Raw genomic sequence first — 20,587 nt, forward strand, 5'->3', positions numbered from 1 at the left:
GCGGCAAAGAACATACCAGTTCCTTTCTCCCCGGGAATTTCATAGCCAATTTTCTGCCTCCATGATGGCCCATTTTGAGTGTCTTTGCAACTCCAAGAGCATGATTTCGGAGGTCACAGAGGGACAATTTGCAAGGCTTTTCCTTTTATCTTGTGCCATCATTTTTAGTATTTGTTCTTAAAAGACTGTTCTCAAGGCTCGGTTGAGCATCAGACTCTTGCTTTTGGCTCAGGTCATGATCCCAGGTTGTGGGATCGAACCCCACATCAGGCTCCATGCTGAGCATGGAACCTGCTTAAGATTCTCTCTCTCTCCCTCTGCTTCCTTCCCCACTTGCACTCTCTCTCTCAAATAAAAGAAAACAATAAAAAAATTAAAGACTGTTCTTTTACACTAGAATATCTGGATTGTAGGAACTATCTAAAGAAGATAACTAATTTTTTTAAAGTTACTAGACACATAGGAATTTGCTTTCTTTTTCTCTTCTGAAGTTTTTTTATTGAATTTTTTTTTTTACATTCATTTATTTTTGATAAACAGAGCACAAGTGGTGGAGGGGCAGGGAGAGAAGGAGACACAGAATTCGGAGCAGGCTCCAGGCTCTGAGCTGTCAGCACAGAGCCAGATGCAGGGCTCGAACTCACAAACTGTGAGATCGTGACCTGAGCTGAAGTCGGACGCTTAACTGACTGAACCACCCAGGCGCCCCTGAATTTTTTTTATTTTTAAACAACATACCTGAATACACATGCCCACTTCACGCACACACACACACACACACACACACACACACACACACACACCCCTAAAGTGAAGAATGATATTCAGAACAATTTTTCCAATAATGCTGTCATTGCTGAGACCATTTTTGGAACTTCATCTTTTAGAATTGGCCTAAAGAAGACTCACAACTCTTATAAGCAAACTAGTCTCATCATTGTGTAAGTTTACCTTGTTTTGACTAAAGCCACAGATTGATCACCTTATTTACAAGGTTTGGAATCACTGAAATCAGAGCATCTCAACACTAGGCAAAATGGCAGAAATCATTGAGTTCAACTCCCTTAGTTCTGATGAGAAAGTTGAGGGCCAGAGAAGTCAATTGGCTTGCCAAAGGGTACATAGCAAGTTAGAAAATAGTTTATACCAGAAATCAACTCCAAGTATCCTTTTACTGTTTGTTAAAAATCAAACCAGGGCGCCTGGGTGGCTCAGTTGGTTGAGCGGCCGACTTCGGCTCAGGTCATGATCTCGTGCTCCATGAGTTCAAGCCCCGCGTCGGGCTCTGTGCTGACAGCTCAGAGCCTGGAGCCTGTTTCAGATTCTGTGTCTCCCTCTCTCTGACCCTCCCCCATTCATGCTCTGTCTCTCTCTGTCTCGAAAATAAATAAAACGTTAAAAAAAAATTAAAATCCAACCTAGTTTTAATACATATTTTCCACCATTAAAGATATTAAAGAAGAATCTGTCATGGACTCTGTAGATCCTTGCAGAAGCAGTCCATAATTTGTTTTGAGCAGTGATAATATTGTTGTAATCAAAGCATCTTTTAAAAAGCTTATATTATTATTATAGTAATAATAATATGTAAGTTCCATTGTATTTGTTTTTTAAAAAACCTGTTAGACTATAGTTATAGGTTTAAAAATATTTTTTAATGTCTTTATTTTCAGAGAGAGACAGAGTGCAAGCGGGGGGAGGGGCAGAGAGAGAAGGAGACACAGAATCTGAAGCAGATTCCAGGCTCTGAGCTGTCAGCACAGAGCCTGATGTGGGGCTCGAACTCACAGACTGTGAGATCGTGACCTGAGCTGAAGTCGGACACTTAACCAACTGAGCCACCCAGGCTCAGCTAGTTATAGCTTTTATATAGATTTCTTAAATTCAAAACAGAATAAAACACTATCCCAGTTTTTAAATGTTCCTTGTTTTTCTCATTTCTCATGGAGAACGTCTGCAGAATGCTCCAAAGTGCTCCAAACAGTATCTGCTGGGCTGAGGCAAGCTTGTCCTTGTGCTGTACTGTCCAGTGAAAAAGCCACTAGCCACATGTGGCTATTTAAATTTAAATTTTAGTTAACTAAATAAAATGTAAACTTCATGTCCTCAGGTACTCAGTAGCGCATTGGGCTAATAGCTATCATATTAGATACTACAGCTGTAAACATTTCTATCAACATAGAAAATTTTATTGATTAGCGCTGGCCTAGAATTCTTCTAGTTCATATGTATTTTAATCTACTGTTTATCTCTTATATTACCTCTGGACAAGTTAGAAAGTGATGACAAGTTCTGGGAAAGTTTTTTAAATGTTTATTTTTTCTCTTAATGTTTCTAGCTTTTCTGCATAGTTTAATTTTAAAAAGGAGAAAATATTTACTTTCCCCCATTTTTAGAGCATGATTGTATGTGTGGAATTCGTATCAATTGTCTTGTCCCGGCTGCTGAATTTTCTTAAAGTATGCTAAAATTGTGGCCAAAACCCTGTTAATGCTGCCAAAGCTATTGGCAGAAATCTCTTTACAATGGTGTAACATTTGAAATTAACTAGTCTGGACATAGACAAGGGAAGTTATGTTGAATTCATTCTTAATAGCCATTTTACTTGCAAAGACTCTATATTACCCCCCTACCTCCATTAATCCAACATCTAGAATGGAAGTCCAGGCACTAACAAGGAATGGGTCAGCTCTAAAAACTGATCTGGCATCATGCTTCTGGTCCAGGTGCAAGCCCCACCCTGCTCTACCCTCAGCAATTAGAGAGCAGTGACCAATCCTCCATGGCTTTCTACTTCGTGCGATGTCCTGCCAGAACATCTTCCAGAAGACTTTTTGAACAAATAAATGCATATTTGATTTGGTCTGCCCTGAATACCATTACATTTAACAGCAGACTCATAGGATTCATGAAGTGTGACTGCTTTGAGTTCTTTTTATTGTGGAACGGTATCCACTGAATGAACTTAGTACGACTGGAATTCTTGGGTGATTATCAGCCCTTTTGCTGAATCTGTGCTGAGTGAAATTAGGGACCAGTGAGTCACAGGCTATCACAGAAGAGGGCTAAAGTGCAGCTTATTCTGTTTGCCATTGCAGGAATAGTAAATCCTGTATTAAAATAAAGGTGAATTAGGAAAGCTACAAAGTACCATAATAAATTAGAGAGGGTCCAGAAAATAAGTAAGCAGTTTTTAGTTTCTGTGTGTATAACTTTAGTATACCACTGCAGCACACACAGATACATTTGCTATTTTTGTTTTCCACATGTGTTATACAAAGTATTTCTCAAAAGGATTGAATGTCTTTGAAAATTAAATAGGTAAACGTGTATCTGCTGAGACTCAGCTGGAACAGCTGGGCAGTGATCCTTTTAAACCGTCCAGAGAGTGTCAGTCTCTGGTGAGATACACTTTCCCTGCTTCTCGAAGGCGTTTGTTCCTGGTGTGGTTGCTCGAGGCACGTGCTGCCCCAAGAGAATTCTGAAGCTATAACTCAGCCCAGTTTCTTTTCTTTTTTTGCTTTTTCAAAGAATTTTTTTTTTAAATCAAATGTCTCCTTGCCAACTAAATGGATGTGAAATCTGATGAAGTTGTTTGCCAAACTCTAAACAGCATCTATTGTGTCCTGTTGCCTGAGGTTATTCTTCTTTCTGTCCTGCAGTCTCTGGGGTTGCTCATGAGATAGTGATAATGTCTCAATTCTTCGTTTGTAGATAACAGTCAACAGAGATAGTGGTGAAGACGTGAGTTCCCCCAAACACGGGAAGGAGGACCCAGACAACATGCCCCACGTGGGCGGGAATACTTGGGCTGGCGGAACAGGTTGGTAGCACCCGCATCCTCCTGGGTCGAGCTTCCCAAAACTTCACAAGCCCAGGTAGAATGCACACCACCCCTGAGAAGGCGCAGGGACCTCTTCCTTTCTCTGCCTCCCCCGTTAGTCAGCGAGACTGTGCTTTTGCCCTGAGTCCCAGTGTGACATCAACACATGACAAAGCTCTAGCCTTTGGAGCCCCACAGATGCTGCCACCTTGTGACCGAAGACCATTCTAACCCTCCCAGGGTGGCTTCATCAGTAAATTGGAAAATACTACCTGCCTTACCAGGTTGTGGTGAGGATTGAATGAAATCACAATTGTAAAGTGCTGCGCACAAGCCCTGGTCTGAAGAATGTATTCATTAAAAATGTTAACCCCTTCTAAATTCCATGCCCTTGGGATCATGCCAGCAATCTATAGCAAATTCTTTCTTGCCCAGCTGACTTGGAAAAGAAGTGGTCCTCGCCTTCCACATCTCAGAAGTGAGTGTGTTGAGGATGCAGGATTTTGAGATAAGAGAGTCGGCCGCAGTTTGAACTGATGGCCATGGTCCGTTCCTTCCTCTTGGCTGCCTGATGAGAGCATTGTTCCCATGACTGCTGCCTTCCTCTTTCCTCTGCAGCAGCCGGACACACACATCTGCTGGGCCGCAGGAATAGGGCCAGACTGTGTGTGCACCGTCTGATCTTATCTCTGTCTCGTGTTGGCACGAGCTCCATGCTTCTCCTTCCCGAAGGATGGTGTGTGCCTCTTGGCCTTGACAGCCTCGGGAGGAAATGGGTTTCTGTGCTGAGACAATGTGCTATCAAATAGGCCCATAGACTTCTTGCCTGTTCTGTTTATTCATCAAGCATCAGCTTTAAAGAAAGGGTATTTTTAGAAATGTCCTTTGATCTCGAAATCAGTGTCAAGGCAGCACGATTTAATCCATGTGGAATGCGTTGTGAAATGAGCTGGCCTGACATACATTTCCCAGCAGTGGACTACTCTGGAGCCGAGGGTCTCGCTTGTTAATCACCTTCAATCTACTAGCTCACCTCTGTCCAGACTGAAGACCCTGCTTTTGCGTCCCCCAGCCTTTATTTTTCTATCTGCCGAATCTTTTTTGCTTCAACTTCTTTGTCTGTCATTCTCCCTCAGAATTCTCTACATTGAACAGAGTTCTGACCTAAATCACCTGATCCCTCTTTTATCACCTGAGCCCCTCCCTTTCTTGTTCTCCCCATACCTTAGGAGCTGATTTAAGTTGCCTGAGACTAGCTTCAAGATGATGCCTTGAAGTCTAGAACCTCTGACCAGTGTTTTCATTTAAGTCATACAAGTTAAAGGCTCTCAGAAGTAGAGGTCATGAAGAGTTCCCCCCTGTTGCCCTCTCCACCCCCATGGGACTTCCCTGAGGGCCCCTGTGACTCATGCTGACTGCTCACACCAGCCTCTGAATGGTTGTCATCTCAGCACCTAGGAGGTGTTAAGCTCTAATCATGATCCACCCATGCCTAAGGAGAACCTGTAGGAAGGGAGTCAGGTCACAGAAATAGCTTTTCTACCTCTGTAGCTCATCGTCATTGTCCAGTTACTGGTCCCCTCTGCCCACAGGCTGTCCCTGAGTGAGAACCAGCAATCACACCATCTAAGAAGAAATTTTCCACCATCAGTTTCCAAATAAAAATGAAGTCAGATATGCTCAAATCAAAGGATAAACATACTATAATTAATAGGCTGTTGTCATGGTGTTTCCAAAAGGAAATGACCTACCTGGACTTTGGTGAGGGAAGCAGTACATGCTGAGTTCTTACTTTTCATTTATTATACCAGTTAAGGCTCCAAGGGGGAAAAGGTCAATGTAACATAATTTAACAAAAGCCTAAAAGCTTTCAAAATTTCCACCTTGTGAAACTTAGAAATGACCTCATTCTATGTGATGAGAGGTTGTCTAATTAATAATAGTAAGAGCAACCACTTGGATATTTTCCACCAGATACTGTTCTAAGCATTTTAGCTTCATGAAAGTCCCAAGAAGCTAAGTAGTATTAGTATCTCCATTTTACAGATGAAGAGACTGAGACACAGAGAAGTTAAGGGACTTCCTTCAAGGACACACGACTAGTGCATTGGAGCCAGGATTCAAATTCAGCCTGTCTGCTTAACTGTACAGTGTTGTATTATATAATACAGGTGTACGATACGACACGATGCGATACTGCACTGCCCCTCCCAATATTGAATTCTCTTCTGAGTGCCCAAGTTATGTGTGAGTGAACAAAAGAAACTGATTACTAGTATTTTCATCATTATAAAACAGAGGTAGCCCAGAGGCCGAATCTAGCCAATACATGTATTTTGAGGACCAACACGATATTTTAAATAACTTGAATTTGAATGTATTTAGACAAGGCAAGTTTGCTCTAGCTAGCCAAAGTCGTCACCACTTTTTATAGTATTATCTACCTGGTCCTCTAGGCATTTAATTTATATTTACAACACAAACAGTTTCTGTAATATTACATAACACACACTTACAAGCATGCAGACTTGGGTTTATATTGGAAAGCTGTCCTGCCGCTGACAGTGTCTAAAGCTGACTGGATCTATATCCTGGCTGTCTTTCTCTTCTTTTAAGGAAAAGTAAGGTAACATGCGAGGGACAAGGAGTGGTGCTCATTTAGTTGACAAATACATACCAAGTTATCTATGGTGCTCAAGCCACTCTTGTAGGTGCAAAGATTTAAAATTATGTAAGATATAATCCCACCCATCATAACAGTTGGTGAGAAAAGAAAAAATAAATATTAAAGGGTAACAAATAGTGGCCAGGAATGATCCCTGTGAGGTAGTCATCGGACAAGATGTCTTGAAATATGGGTAAACTTTGGCTGGACAGAGAATACAAAAGGCACCCTAAACAGGGGGAAACCCTTTGTTTCCAGGAGACAACTCATTTGAACATTTAATCACTAAGTGGGTGCCATTCATATGCTTCACAGGACTGCTTTAAAGGTACGATCTGACTTTTGTCTTGTGGTCTGCATCAGTCTCGTCACCTGGACTTTCATGGTTTCCTTCCAGGGGGAAGAGACACCGCAGGCCTGGGCGGCAAAGGAGGTCCTTATCGGCTGGACGCAGGCCATGCGGTGTACCAGGTGTCTGAGGCCGAGAAAGACGCGGTTCCCGAGGAGGTGAAGAGAGCCGCCAGAGAGATGGGCCAGAAGGCCTTTCAGCAGCGGTGAGTGGGCCGCCGCAGTGAGAGCAGGGCGGCTGCTGGGGTGTGGTGTGGCGGCGGTCCCCGAGTAGATCCCGCATCCCGTGATTTTCCACCTCATGCAGCAGCAGGGACCACAAACGGACACCCGCACCGCCCGCCTCCCGTCAGAGGCCAAGTGAACATACTCCCTTGTTCTTCTTGCTTGATGTGAATATGTTAAATGTATTCATTACGTATGATTGTATAGGAAAAGGAATTGAGCACATTGCAAAGTCAAACCAAAGATACTGCTCTGAAGAGGGGCGCCTGGGTGGCTCAGTCGGTTAAGCGTCCAACTTCAGCTCAGGTCATGATCTTTCAGTTCATGCATTTGAGCCCCGTGTCAGGCTCTCTGCTGACAGCTCAGAGCCTGGAGCCTGCTTCAGATTCAGTGTTTCTTCCTCTCTCTGTCCCTCCCATGCTTATGCTCTGTTTCTGTTTCTCAATAATAAATAAACGTTTAAAAAATATTTAAAAAAATTAAAAAAAAGATACTGCTCTGAAGAAAAATTAAAGTTCAAATCACTCTATCCACATCTGTTCCTAGGCCCCATAGGGAATTTAGAAAACTCTACGTGATAGTCGATAGTGCCTTCCTGCCCTTGGGAATCTTGTAGATGTGGGGATAGGACTAGTAAACACACACACACACACACACTCAAACTTGCACACTCATGCCCACATACACTCCGGAAGTTAAGGCTACAGTCACATGGTACAGAGCTGTGCCCCCTGCCAGTACAGAGAAGGGTTGAGGTCGGTGAGGTGGGGCCTGAGCTCAGCCAGGATTTGGCTCTTCCAGGAAGGGATAACACCAGAGTAGGATGAACATAGTGTCTATGGCAGAGAGAGCCAGCTTATCTATCCAGGATAACGGGGTACCAGCTGGGGTGGAGGGGAATGAGGTTGAATGTGGAGTCCCTCTCAAAGGGCAGAGGTCTTGAAATCCAGGCCAACGAGCCTGTGGCTTTTACATGATCCGGAACCATTCTGGGCCACTTTGATTGGAGCCATCTAAAAAATAAGAATCCACATGATGCTTTCACTAGGCATCCACATGTCTAAAAGCAAAAAATACCAAAGGACCCGCAATATCTCCTTCATGTTTGAGAGAATTGGTAGTGGTTCGGGAGGCTGATTGTTGTGCTCAGTGAAAGGGCCGGGTACAGTCGGAAGAAAGCACCCTCAAGTGTATGTGAGTAATGAAATTCCTCCCACGTAGAACATCTGGTACTACGTTACATGCTGTGCTTACACATCCTGCAAGTAAACAGGACAGAACAATAGGGACAGAAACGCAGGCCCCTCCGGCCGCGCCCTCAGGAAACCCTGCCAGCAGTAGGACCCTCATATACCCAGGAGGTCAAACAAGACAAAGTGTTCCTCGCAGCTGTTCTGCTGCCATCTCTGGAGGCCTGGAGCAGGTTATTTATCCTCACCGGGCCTGACTTTGCTCTTCTGGGATGGGGGACTTTCTTCTCTCTTCCTCTCAAAAAAGTTATGGGGGACAGATAACTATGTTAGATGTGAGAGCAGTTTAGGGGCGCATGGGTGGCTCGGTCCATTAAGTCTTCCACTCTTGATCTCAGTTCTGGTCACGATCCTACGGTTCATGGGATTGAGCCCCAAATCAGGCTCTGTGCTGGTAGCAGAGAGGAGCCTGCTTGGGATTCTTCCTCTCTGCCCCTCCCTGACTTATATTCTCCCTGTCTCTCTCAAAATGAATGAACTTTAAGAAAAAAAAAAAAAGGAAATGAGAGCAGTTTAAACTTCTTAAAAAAAAAGTGGTAGGAATGCTATATGAAAAATCTTGCTGGGATTCAAATACTGCTCTACATTTCATACAAACAATAAAACATCCATTAGGAAAAGAACCAAAACCACATTAGGAACCAAAACCGTATTAGGTATGCATCGACTAATAAGTTCCTATTGTTGCTATCCTCAGAGCCTCATAAGTAATTATCCCGTCTCAAGTTTTGCCTAAGCGGACAAATAGATTACTCTGACACACACATAGTTCATGGGAGGAGGCAGAAAGACCTTTCAGTAGTGCTTGGGCACAAGTATACAACCCCTTCTCTGATCTCTGTAATAGGGAGAAAGAACCTGGTTCTGTTAACCACTGCTGACAGGGAGGGGAAGGAAGCATCTGTGACAATAAGGCAACTAAATGTAGTAGCTGCAAGAGAGAAAAGAGATGAAATGGGGAAGAGGGTGAGAAAACCATACACGTCTACTCCTTACTGCAGAGAAGAATAAGAATCTAGTCCATGTAAAAGAGAAATCCATAAGGTGGTTGAAAGACGAGAGGTGGACAAGAGTATGAGAAAGGAGAGGAAGAAATAAAAACACATGGAGATCCTGAGAAAGACAGGGCGTAGCAAACACAGCAAAGAGGGTGCTTTCTGCTTTCATGGAGTAAATACTCCTATTTGGTGAGGATCCAGGTTGGTCCTGCTAAAGATTTTCTTTTGCTTTTTAGTATGAAACTTCTCAAACATAGACAAAAGTGGAGAGAAAACTTTAAGAACCCTAAGTACCTGTTCTCCCAACTTCAAGAAGAAAAATCTGGCTCCACTCCTAGTCCCTTGGTTTGTTTTGAAGCTAATCCAAGATGTCCTATCCTTTCATTGTAAACATTTCAGAGTGTATCTCTGAAAGATAAGGATTTTTAAAAAATAAAAATAAAAACACACAATACAATTATCGTGTCTTTAAAAAGTAATAATTCTTGGGGCGCCTGTGTGGCTCAGTCGGTTGAGCAATTGACTCTTGATTTCGGCTAAGGTCATAATTCCAGGGTCATTAGATCAAGCCCCACATTGGGCTCCTTGCGAGGCATAGAGCCTGCTTAAGAGTCTCTCTCTCTCGCTCTCTCTCGCTCGCTCTCTCTCTCTCTCCCTCTGCCCCTCCTCTGCTCACATGCATGCACTCTCTCAAAAAAAAAAAAAAAAAAAGAAAGAAAAGAAAAGAAAGAAAAAGTAATAATTCTTTACTATCATCAAATAGTCTGTTTTAAAGCTATTTTGCAATGCTAGGCATATGTGGAATGAGGTCAGGTCCCTCCATTTATGCTTTTATATACCCTGGACCTTTTCTCCATAGTTCTTATTCCTCTTTCCCTTTATATTATTATTTATATGAAAAGTTGATTTCTCCTCCACTGGCTTAAAGTTCCTTGATGGCAGAGTATTGTGTTCTGTAACATATCCCCAGTACCTATACCCCAAACCTAGTGCATGGCAAACACTCGTACACTTGTGGAATAAATAATATGCACAAATAATGCTTTATTCAAAGACGGGCTGATACTTAATTCAGAAACTGGCTAAAACCAAATGGAGTGGGGCAATGGGTTAAATAGGTGATGGGGATTAAGGAGTGCACTTGTGATGAGCACAGGGTGATGTGTGGAAGTGTGGAATCACTATATTGTACAGCTATAGCTAATATAACACTGTATGTTAACTAATTGAAATTAAAATTAAAACTTAAAAAAAAAGAAGAAACTGGCTAAAACCAGACTGAAAGCCAGACCCATCCATCAGCCTAGAGGTCCCCCATATTACCTTGAAGAGCCTAATACTCCTGATAGGCTCTTGACATCATCAACATAGCCTCTAGTTAGCATTCATTTGTATCTGGATTCCAGTTCAATACCTGTTCCTATGCATCAAGAATTGATTGACATTGTACACTGAAACTAATATTATGCTGTAAATTAACTGGAATTTAAGAACTTTTTTCCTTTTAAAAAAAAAGATTCATTCAGGAAGACAAGCATAAGACATGCAGAAGGCAGGACAGAAACATTAAAGCAATAAAACCTGAATGAAATGGATGGTGAGGTATTTCACGTGCCTAAAAGAGTATTTAAGGTGGGTGCCGGCTGTGGAATGTACCTACTACCATTTGTAAAACTCATCAGCCTCACACCATACATCTCAACTTATGTTTGTTTTCCTCATAACTGATCCAAAATTATAGTTTTTAAGGCTGACCTATAAGAAAAGTAAAATGAGAACTAAAATTCCCAGACTGTTACGTAACAATAAATATACCCTTTAAAAATATACCGTGCCAACAAAATGCAGTTAGTCCACATAGATTACTAGGATGTGAAGCAGCTGTGCCCTGCAGTTTTGATCGGTTAAAGCAGCAAAAAGACATATTTCCAGATAGTTTTGTGGGCTTGAGAGTATTAACACCAGGAAGCTTATCTGGTCCAGAGGCTAAGATTTCCTATTTTCTTTCCCCTTCCCTGCTTCGGTCTTCATCTTTCAGAATTTATCAGCTTTGAGCACCTTGTAGGCGACCTTTCTGAAAGCTGAAACAACCTGGAATATGATTTCCAGACTTCTTCATAATTAAAACAGCATGTGATGTGTTTTGGGGTGCAATGTGACCATGCCAGAAGTAGCCCTATCACTGGAGCGGATTCTGATCTCACTACAAAGACCAGTCCGCCCAAGGTGACTTACCAACTGCCTGACTCCTTTCTGTGTGTGTGCGTGTGTGTATGTGTGTGTGTGTGTGTGTTTCTCCCTGCTAAGGGCAAGCTATCTACATTTTTTTGTCCTAACCTCCCTTCTTTGAAAAGTATTAATCTCCCTTCTATGGGACAGAGCGTATTAGCTTCCTATGTATGAAAGAGGGGAAGTTGCATGTCCCACAGTAGTCATGGTGCCCAGCTTCTGTCAGCCTTGAGACTTGAGACGTAACTTAATCTAATGAAAATTTATAGAGAGGTTTAAGAGATTGCCAAAAAGCAAACATAAGAGGTATTGTTGGGAGGTCAAGTCCGATACACGTATTCCTAGCTGTTCTTCAGAACAGAGAGTAAATTAAATTTAGAAGGCCCCTTGGCATGTCACCTTGGGGAACACCATTCAGTTATTATTTACCTTTTGATAGTCAGTGCTTTCAAATTGCTGTCTGATGGCATTTATTGAGTGCTACCATGTGCCAGGCATTGTGCTAGGTACAAATACATTGTGCTAGATTCAAAGAAAAAATAAGACTATTTCTTCTCTCAGAGGAATAGAAGAGAAAATATCCATGTAGTAAATCACATGTAATAAATGTATTTTTCATTGTATTTTTGGTTTAGTTATACACACACACACACACACACACACACACACACGTGCATACATACTTGTGTGCACTGGATCTCAACGTAAAGCATATTTCCTCCTGTGGAAAATAAAGTTTGAGAGACACTATGATAGAGGGAAATAGATCTATGTAGTAAAAGCAGTAATGTGCAGAGGTTTCATAGTAGATAGCTGTAGAAGATTTATGAATAGGAATGATCCGTTTTACCAGAGGGATCAAGCAAGACCTCATTGGATGTGGGCCTTCAAGCGGGATCTTGAAACCTGAGTTAATGTTAGCTGACCCCTCCAGGTGGTCGGGCAGGAACTGCAGATCTGCGCTTCGAAGGGTAGCCCTAATGTTATGTGATTCTAGTAAGCCTCCAACACTCTGCCCCATGATGGCTGGATTATTCCCGGTGCTTGGCCTGACATGGAGGAAGAGACACCGTTCATTCTCATCTGGCATCTGGGGTTTCTGTTCCAGCCTGAGATGACAAATCTAGATTTTAGATAAGAGTTTCAGCTGTGCACACAGGATCCACACCTGCCAGCACTGCACACACGTATACACACCCATGCACACATGCAGAGCAGTTTAGAAGACTGTGCCATTGCTAGGCTTTGTAGACATGCATTCATTAGTGCCTGTCCTAGTATCAGCACCCTTTCATTTATAGAAATTTCTAGAAACGTGATCAAATTAGCATATTATGAATGCAACACTGTAAAGTCCAAGAGAGCCTCATTCCGTGAAGGAACTTTCTCCTTATGATTAGTTTAAGATGCTGCATTTTAAATAATCCTGAGTCTTATTTTTATTTCAGTCATTCATTTGATTTCATTTTGAGCACCTATTATGTGCTAGGTACCATGCTAGGCATCGCACATATAAAAATGAGAAAGACTCACCCCTTCTCCTAAGGGAGCCTAGTTGGGGAGACAGGTGGCAGACACATATAGCATGAGTAGTAAATGCTCTGATAGAGGGAAGCTCAAAATGCTCTGAGACTACAGAAGACAGACCTGGGATCAGTGCAGGCTTCCTAGAGGCAGTCCTTATTGAGTTGAGTCTTGAAGAGTAAGTGGGAATAGAGACAAAGAGGCAGAGAAAGGAAGTTCCCAGTGGGGGAGAAGCCCAAGCTCTGGGTGTACAGTGTGTTCAGGGATTTGTGAACGTGCTGCTGGGGCTACAGTGGAAGCTGATGATGAAGAACAATAAAAAGGAGCACCGCGCTGGCAGGTTAGAACCTCAAAGCCACAATGATATGAAAACATAATTATCCTATTAAAAGTACACAGCAATTGCCGAAAACTCTTGTATTCTACATAGCAACACATTAAGTTACATTCTTTGGGCCTGAACTGTTATCTTGGTCAACCAAATATATGTCCTTGGTCTCTAAAAGCAACCCACGGAGCTCTTCTAGGAACCTGCCACATGAACTGACCAGCTGTCAACATCGTGACACATCTTTGGGGATATGGCAGTGGTTTGCTATAGAGCTGACTCACTGGCTTATGAGAGCCAGTTCCGCACATTCCTTTCCAAGTCAGTGCTTGGTGATCTTACTGTTAGTATTTTGGAGTTGATCATGGTGGGAGTATCTACACCACAGAAATCAGCAAATACTATAAATCAGAGTTTTTTGTTGGTTTGGTTTGGTTTGTTCTGGAAACCTACTTGTTAACTTCTTACCAGCCTACCACTAGACCTTTTCTTCCTTAGACTCTCCTAACTGGAAACGTTGCTTCTGGAGTTTTCTCCTTCAAGGCAACGTCAGATACCAAGGACCTTGCTATAGTTCTAGCAGAAGATGAATGGACGTAAGGGACCACATACACATGATTTCAGCTACTGTCTTTTTCACGCCCTCTGATTACAGGCTAAAGGAGATCCAAATGAGTGAATATGATGCCACAACCTATGAAAGGTTCTCAGGTGCTGTTCGACGGCAGGTGCGCTCCCTCCGAATCATCCTGGATAATTTACAGGTAATCTCCAATAATGGGCTAAGAAAATAATCTGGGCCCAAAGCTGGGCCCATCCCAAAACTACTGGAGAAAAGTTACCTAAACCCTAATCAACCAGTCAGAAAAAAAGTAATCAATGCCAAAATGTTTGTGTAAAACTGCAGATCACTCCCTGGCCTTCTTAGGTCAGTTCTCCAAGGAAAATATTTGACCTCTCCTATCCTGTCCAAGAAGCAATAATTTGACCAGCAATCCTAGAAGACCCCAGACTCCCTGATTCCCCTATATATAAGATCTATGAGCATCCCACCTCTACTAGAAATCCACAGATAGAATTCTTTTCCTACAAATCATTTCACTGTTGTTGACTATAGAGGAGCATTTCTGATCATCCAGACTGTGCACTCTCTATGTCTCCTGGCATCTCCTCCGATGCTCCCCCTGCCCCTGCATTGCCTGCCTGTTTTTTCAGTTTTAGACTGTGGTTTCCTCAGAATAAGTTAATATTTGCTCTTGCCCCTTAAAATACTAATTAAGATGCTTCAATATTTCCTAAGCAAAGACTTGTTATTTGGAGAATTTGCTTTAAAAAAATAAATCCATATGCAAATTGTGTGAACAAAGTAACATTGAATGGTTGGATTTTTTCCAGTAAAGGCACTCACTTTACCAGTGCTCATCACTCTGGGCATCGAAGGCAACTTCTAGGTGGGCTCTGATCTCCATGGCAAGGCAAAAGGTGAATAAGAGCCGAAATGAGTGGTTCACACAAGATGAGGGCAACAAGAGATAGTGTTTATATTAAAACTGAAGAATGAGTGGTTTAGTCAGTCGTTCATTTCCTAAGTTCTTGATGCACACCAGACATTAGGGATAGAAAAATAAAGTGCAGGGGCTCCTGGGTGACTCAGTCGGTTGAGCGTCCAACTTCAGCTCAGGTCATGATCTCACAGTTTGTGGGTTCGAGCCCTGCATCAGGCTCTGTGCTGACCACTTGCTCAGAGCCTGGAGCCTGCTTCAGATTCTGGGTCTCCCTCTCTTTCTGCCCCTCCTCCGCTCATGCTTTGTCTCACTCTGTTTCTCAAAAATAAATAAATGCAAACAAAAAATTTTTTAAAAAAGAAAAATAAAATGCAGCCCCTGCCCTCAAAGAAGGATTTCAAAGAAGACAAATAGGCAAATGATTTCTTACATTCGTAGGGAAATATGTGCATGATTCTATGGAATGAACGAAGAAGGGCTTCGTGGAGAATGTAATGCTTGAGTTCACACTTGAAAGAGGCTAAGGATTTTCCAGATGGTTGAGGAATCAGGGCATTCCAGACATAGGACACGTGATGTACAAGTGCAGGTTGTTCAGTTTGACTCTGAAGCACATGTACATGGTGGGGGACAGTGGCAAAGGAGAAGGCTATCAAAATCACAAAGACCAGATCATGATCTGGCCCTGGCTTCCATGAGAACATGCAGACAACACTGGGTTTTACCCTGTGTACAAATAGGCCATTAGATTACTCATAGTACTGGAGAGAAATACAAGAATACATTTTTATTTTATTTATTTTTTTAAAAAAAATTTTTAATGTTTATTTTTGAGAGAGACAGACAGAGTGCAAGTAGGGGAGGGGCAGAGATGGAGGGAGACACAGAATCTGAAACAGGCTCCAGGCTCTGAGCTGTCAACACAGAGCCTGACGTGGGGCTGGAACCCACAAACTGTGAGATCATGACCTGAGCTGAAGTCAAACACTTAACCGACTGAGCCACCCAAGCACCCCACAAGTATGTTTTTAATTGAAAGGATGAGAATCCTCATCTGGTATTAGTTCATGTCTTGACTGGTATTCATTGGGCACCAGGCTATAGTTACTTTTAGTAACTCTACAGACATCACCACATTCAATCATCACATCAGTTCTTTGAGATAAATGATATTATGTTCACCAGATCAGCCAAAGGACGAAAAGGCAGACCCACTACTGTGACTTCTTCAAGTAGGAATCCACTTACACCTGGGTTAGAATTAGGGTTATCGTTAAGGAATGAACCTTCTGCTAAAGTCCACAGCAATGAGACCAGCATCAGAAACTGCCCAGTTTTGCTTTCCACCCTCAAGAGAGAGGTGAAAGAAAACTGTGAAGGGCTCAAAGAAAAGCAACAAATAAGATGAAATGGATGGAAAACAAGAAATTGGCACCTATTGAAAAAACCATAAGGGGATCCATAACTTTCTAGATATCCTCAAATAGAGTAATTATTTCAGGGATGTTTTTCTTCTCTTCTTCCTTGGAAATCTGAAAAAGAGAAAATAGGCTTAAATAATAGCAAGAAAGAGTTTTAAGATATAAGAAAGGGAATAAAAGTGATATAATCCTTGGATGAGTACCTAAAATGGTTGCAGAACTACCATCCCTACAACTCTTCACAAATAATACAAGCATTTTAATAACAGCAAACATTTACTGAGCAATTACAATGTGCCAGAGACTCTACTAGTTGCCTTACATTATCAACATCATTATCAAGATCTCTTCCATCACCATCATCACCACCACCACCACCACCACCACCACCACCATCATCATCATTGTCATCACTTAGTGACTAATAGTGCCAGCCCTGGAGCCAGACAGCCTGGGTTCTGTAAAATGGAATGACAGATAATAGGGCAGTTATGCAGATTAATTCAGATGAGACATGTAAACCATTTAAAACAATGCCTGGCACATAGCGTTCTCCACAGAAGAATTTGTTTCATCATTACTTCCGTTGTATTTCTAATACTCATCAGCGTGGACTGCAAGCCAGTTAAATGCTTTACATTCATTATGCTATTTAATCCTTATGATAAGCAGTAAGGACTATGTTCTACATTTCTTCTGAAGTGTAGATCTTTTGTTCCTGCAATATCCTGTAGACATTTTGAGCAAACGGAAGACTAGAAAGATGATGTAACTTGTCCTGGGTCATGTGGCTAGTGAACCAGGTATCTGGGCCCAGAGCTTGGGTCCCTATTACCTGTGAGGCCTCTGTTATCTGCTGCCAACTCTACAGTTCTGTGAGAAGTATCATTCTCACCTGTGCTCACAACGCACTTTGCATCGTTATCCTGATGCCGACGTAGTATTGTCAAGTGCTTCCCTTATTGCATGTAGGTATTTTTGAGACCCACAGGAGTGTTATTCTCAGGTGAGCCTTCTCGTCCTCAGTTTAGAGAGATGTGCTAGCTGAAAACGCAGCTACCGGCCAAGGACAGACAGGGCCTCCTGCAGAATATGAATCTTCAGAGTGTTACCAAAACAAGATGGCTTTGTTTGGTCCCCTTTTCGCCATCTTCCGCCAGTCCTGTGTGGCTCCGATTGACTAATAGCTCCCAGCTGTGTTGAGGTTGCTGCGTAATCCCAGTAACTATGGGTGTTTCCTTGGTGAACAGCAGAAAGTCTGGCCAGGAACTAGCAAATCATCATTTGAAATGACTTTTCAAAGTACATTTTCAAGCCCACGCATTGATTCCGGGTGGCCGTGCCGAGATTTGAGGAAAAGGAATGTTGTTGCCACTCCTGCTAATGTCTGCTTCAGTGAGTGTGTCTTTGTAACATGTGTCCTTCTTCTCAGTTGAGATAGCCATCACCAGTGACCTCTCTGCCTCTTGACTGGATCATGGAATATCATAGAGTCCTGGTTTTATTGGACCTTTTATGAATCAATAGCAAGAATCTTCTTATTAGAATAGAGTTTATAATAAATTCAATTATACTTGGTTCAGAATCTGAATCTCTTGATTCCAGCATTCCCTAACAAAAGAAAATACCCATTCCACAAGAGCCACTGATTTTAATCATATCTTCTCTCCAGTGTTTTGCTGATCTACAATCAGGCTAATATCATTCTCAGGCTGAACGAAATTAGCCTTTCCCTGACTGCTTTCGCTAGCATGATATCTCCGTGAACCAACAATTATGTTCCTTTTTTTTCCTTTAGTAGTTCAAGATGAACATTAACATTTGGCATGCACTGTGCTTGGCACTGAGGGCAAAAAGATTCATAGGATACTGTCCTTGTACTCAAGAGGGCTGTAGTTTTGAGGAGTGGGAAAGACAGGTACATGAACACATGGTTTCAGTTGAATATGGTGTCTTGGTAGACAGATGCGTAGAATGCAGTGGAAGCCCAGAGGAAAGAGATTCCAAGATGAATTTTTCAGGAAAGGACACATGAGCTGGCTCTTGAAGGATACACAAGTATTAACCAGTCAAAGGAAAGTGAAAAATGCCCCAGCAGAGAATATGGCATAGACAAAAGCATGACACTGTGCAATCTCAGGGGTATGCTGAGGGCTGGTCTCCAGTATGAGCAGGATTCCATCCAGCCTAAAACACATACAGAGACTTGGGGCTAAGAGGCAGGTAGGTGCCAGGCAAGGAATTTAAACTCTATTCTGAGCACCCACTTCGCTCGTATCTAAAGAATGGAAAGCATTTCCCCATTCCTTTTATTTAGTTGATAATAACTGTATTTCATCCAGTAGACATTTATTGGATATCTCTTTTGCCTAAGGGTTCTTGCCTTCAGTGACTGACCTAGGAAAGAAGATACATGTGTAGTTATAATAGAAGACGCAATATGGTGAATGCCACAGCAGTGTTTTAAATAAAGTGCTGTGTTATGTAGGCAAATGTGTGTGCAATTTCTAGGCTGCACAGTTAGGGAAAACTCAGAGGAAGTGCCATTTGAGCTGGACCATGAAGGATGAGCATGGTTTTAATTGGTAACTCTTCTAAGGATTGGCATGGAAGGACAGCCTTGAGCAGAGCTTCTCAAACCTTCTGTGGAGAGAGGCCAAGTATTTTTCATCAATCATGGGCTGAGGCTTTTATAAAATAAAACAGAAATGAACTACTGAAAAATAAAAGATGTAAAAATTAGCATACAAGATACAAACCCATCTTACTTAATATGAGATTCAGCAAGCATGAAAGCACTTTTTCAAATTGCTGTACAAGTTTTTAAATGCTTACTGTTCATTTCTGTTACTGATTTCATCATGGACCAGTAACAAGCGTTTACTCACCAAAGGCAGTTTGCATAGCTCCGGGCTGGACAGAAGGAATCTATGAGCAGAGGAAGAAGCCTTGAATACAAGGCTATTTGGAGAGTGACAAACTGCCTAGAGACTAGAGCTCAGAGTTTGGGGATGAGGCTGGGGGTAGTGGGAGAGAAAATGAAGGAGAAGGTGAACCCCCAAGGGCCTAGAGCACCATGCTAATTGAATTCTATAAGCAGTGAAGAGTGTGAACATGACTGAGAAAGGGAGTGGTATAGTTAGTTACATCTTCTTTAGGAGGCTTCAAAGCCATGGAAAAAAAAGTGTCAGAGAAAGAAAGAGAGAGGTGGGGGAACCTGGAAACCAAATTATTAAAATTACTTCAGTTATCCAGGTGACAAGTGATAAGAACCCGAACCAGGGCAATCAAAGTGAAAAATAGAAAGGGTGGGACAGTTTGGAGGCTGGACAAGAAGGTAGGTAAGAAGACAGTGACTGATCGAATGTGAGGTAAGGGGAACAGTGAGGTTTTCAAGCCCTAGAGGCCAGAAATAAGGAAGCCAGGAAGAGGAGAGGCTTGTGGAGAAAGCAGATGTTTGCTTTGGATGTTATCATGTTTCTCTCACTACTGGGACTCCTACGTAAAAATGTCAAGCATGAGATTTGAAGCGTTGAAGATGTGAATCTGGAGTTCAGGAGCAAGGTGAGGACCAGATAGTGTTGCATATCCACATGCATATCTACATCTGCATTCTTATCATCATCTGTGTAGAGCAACAGCCCACACCAAGAGAGAAGGTGTGTTGACTAAGGTTGAGACTACAGAGCAGAGAGAGGAAAGGTGGAAACAGCATGTCAAGGAACATCTGCATGTTGGGGAGAAGAGTAAGATGCCAGTTACTCTTCTTAGCACCCTAACGGCTCATCACTCAGCACAAGGCATCCATAGCCACTAGGGGACAACATGGACAAAGTGCAGCCATCAAATACAGTCCTGACTTCTAGGCTACTTGAGCACGGGCATCTAACTCAGTCTTCACCGGATGACCATGAAAATGTTAAAATAACAAAAAGCTGTAAACAGTGAAAAACCGTATGACAGCAGAAATTAGGGAAGAGTGCTAGTGACGTGCAAGAAGCTTTGAAGAATATTTGCTAAACGGATTGTGATGAGCCCTTGTGAATGGTAGCACTAGCAACAACTCAAAAACCTCCCTAAGGAATGGCATTACTAGGAAGGAAGTGCATGAAACCCAACAGAATCAAACTGACATCCCTTACTTGGTGAGGTGGAGAGTAGACGCGAGAGCCCTAAAGCTGGTGGGAAGCAGATCACTTGACCTCCATTTTGTCACTGCCAAGCAGAAGCAGTTGAAAGTAGCAACACTGGGAGCAGTGGGGCTGGGGAGA

The 20,587-nt window shown here is 42.3% G+C and overlaps 1 protein-coding gene across 2 annotated transcripts in view; it reads left to right on the forward strand.

The window, feature by feature from the left end:
- VWA8 (von Willebrand factor A domain containing 8) overlaps positions 1 to 20,587 on the forward strand; it is a 369,166-nt gene that overhangs the window by 318,710 nt on the left and 29,869 nt on the right. For both annotated transcript variants that reach the window (XM_040448547.1, XM_040448546.1), the window contains exons 38-40: positions 3,715 to 3,823; positions 6,886 to 7,042; positions 14,046 to 14,154. In XM_040448547.1, the coding sequence (XP_040304481.1) occupies positions 3,715 to 3,823; positions 6,886 to 7,042; positions 14,046 to 14,154 (375 nt within the window). The remainder of the gene's footprint in view (positions 1 to 3,714; positions 3,824 to 6,885; positions 7,043 to 14,045; positions 14,155 to 20,587) is intronic.

The sequence above is a fragment of the Herpailurus yagouaroundi genome, unplaced genomic scaffold (assembly GCF_014898765.1).
Source record: "Herpailurus yagouaroundi ecotype Mexico unplaced genomic scaffold, PumYag 197, whole genome shotgun sequence".
NCBI lineage: Eukaryota > Metazoa > Chordata > Mammalia > Carnivora > Felidae > Herpailurus > Herpailurus yagouaroundi.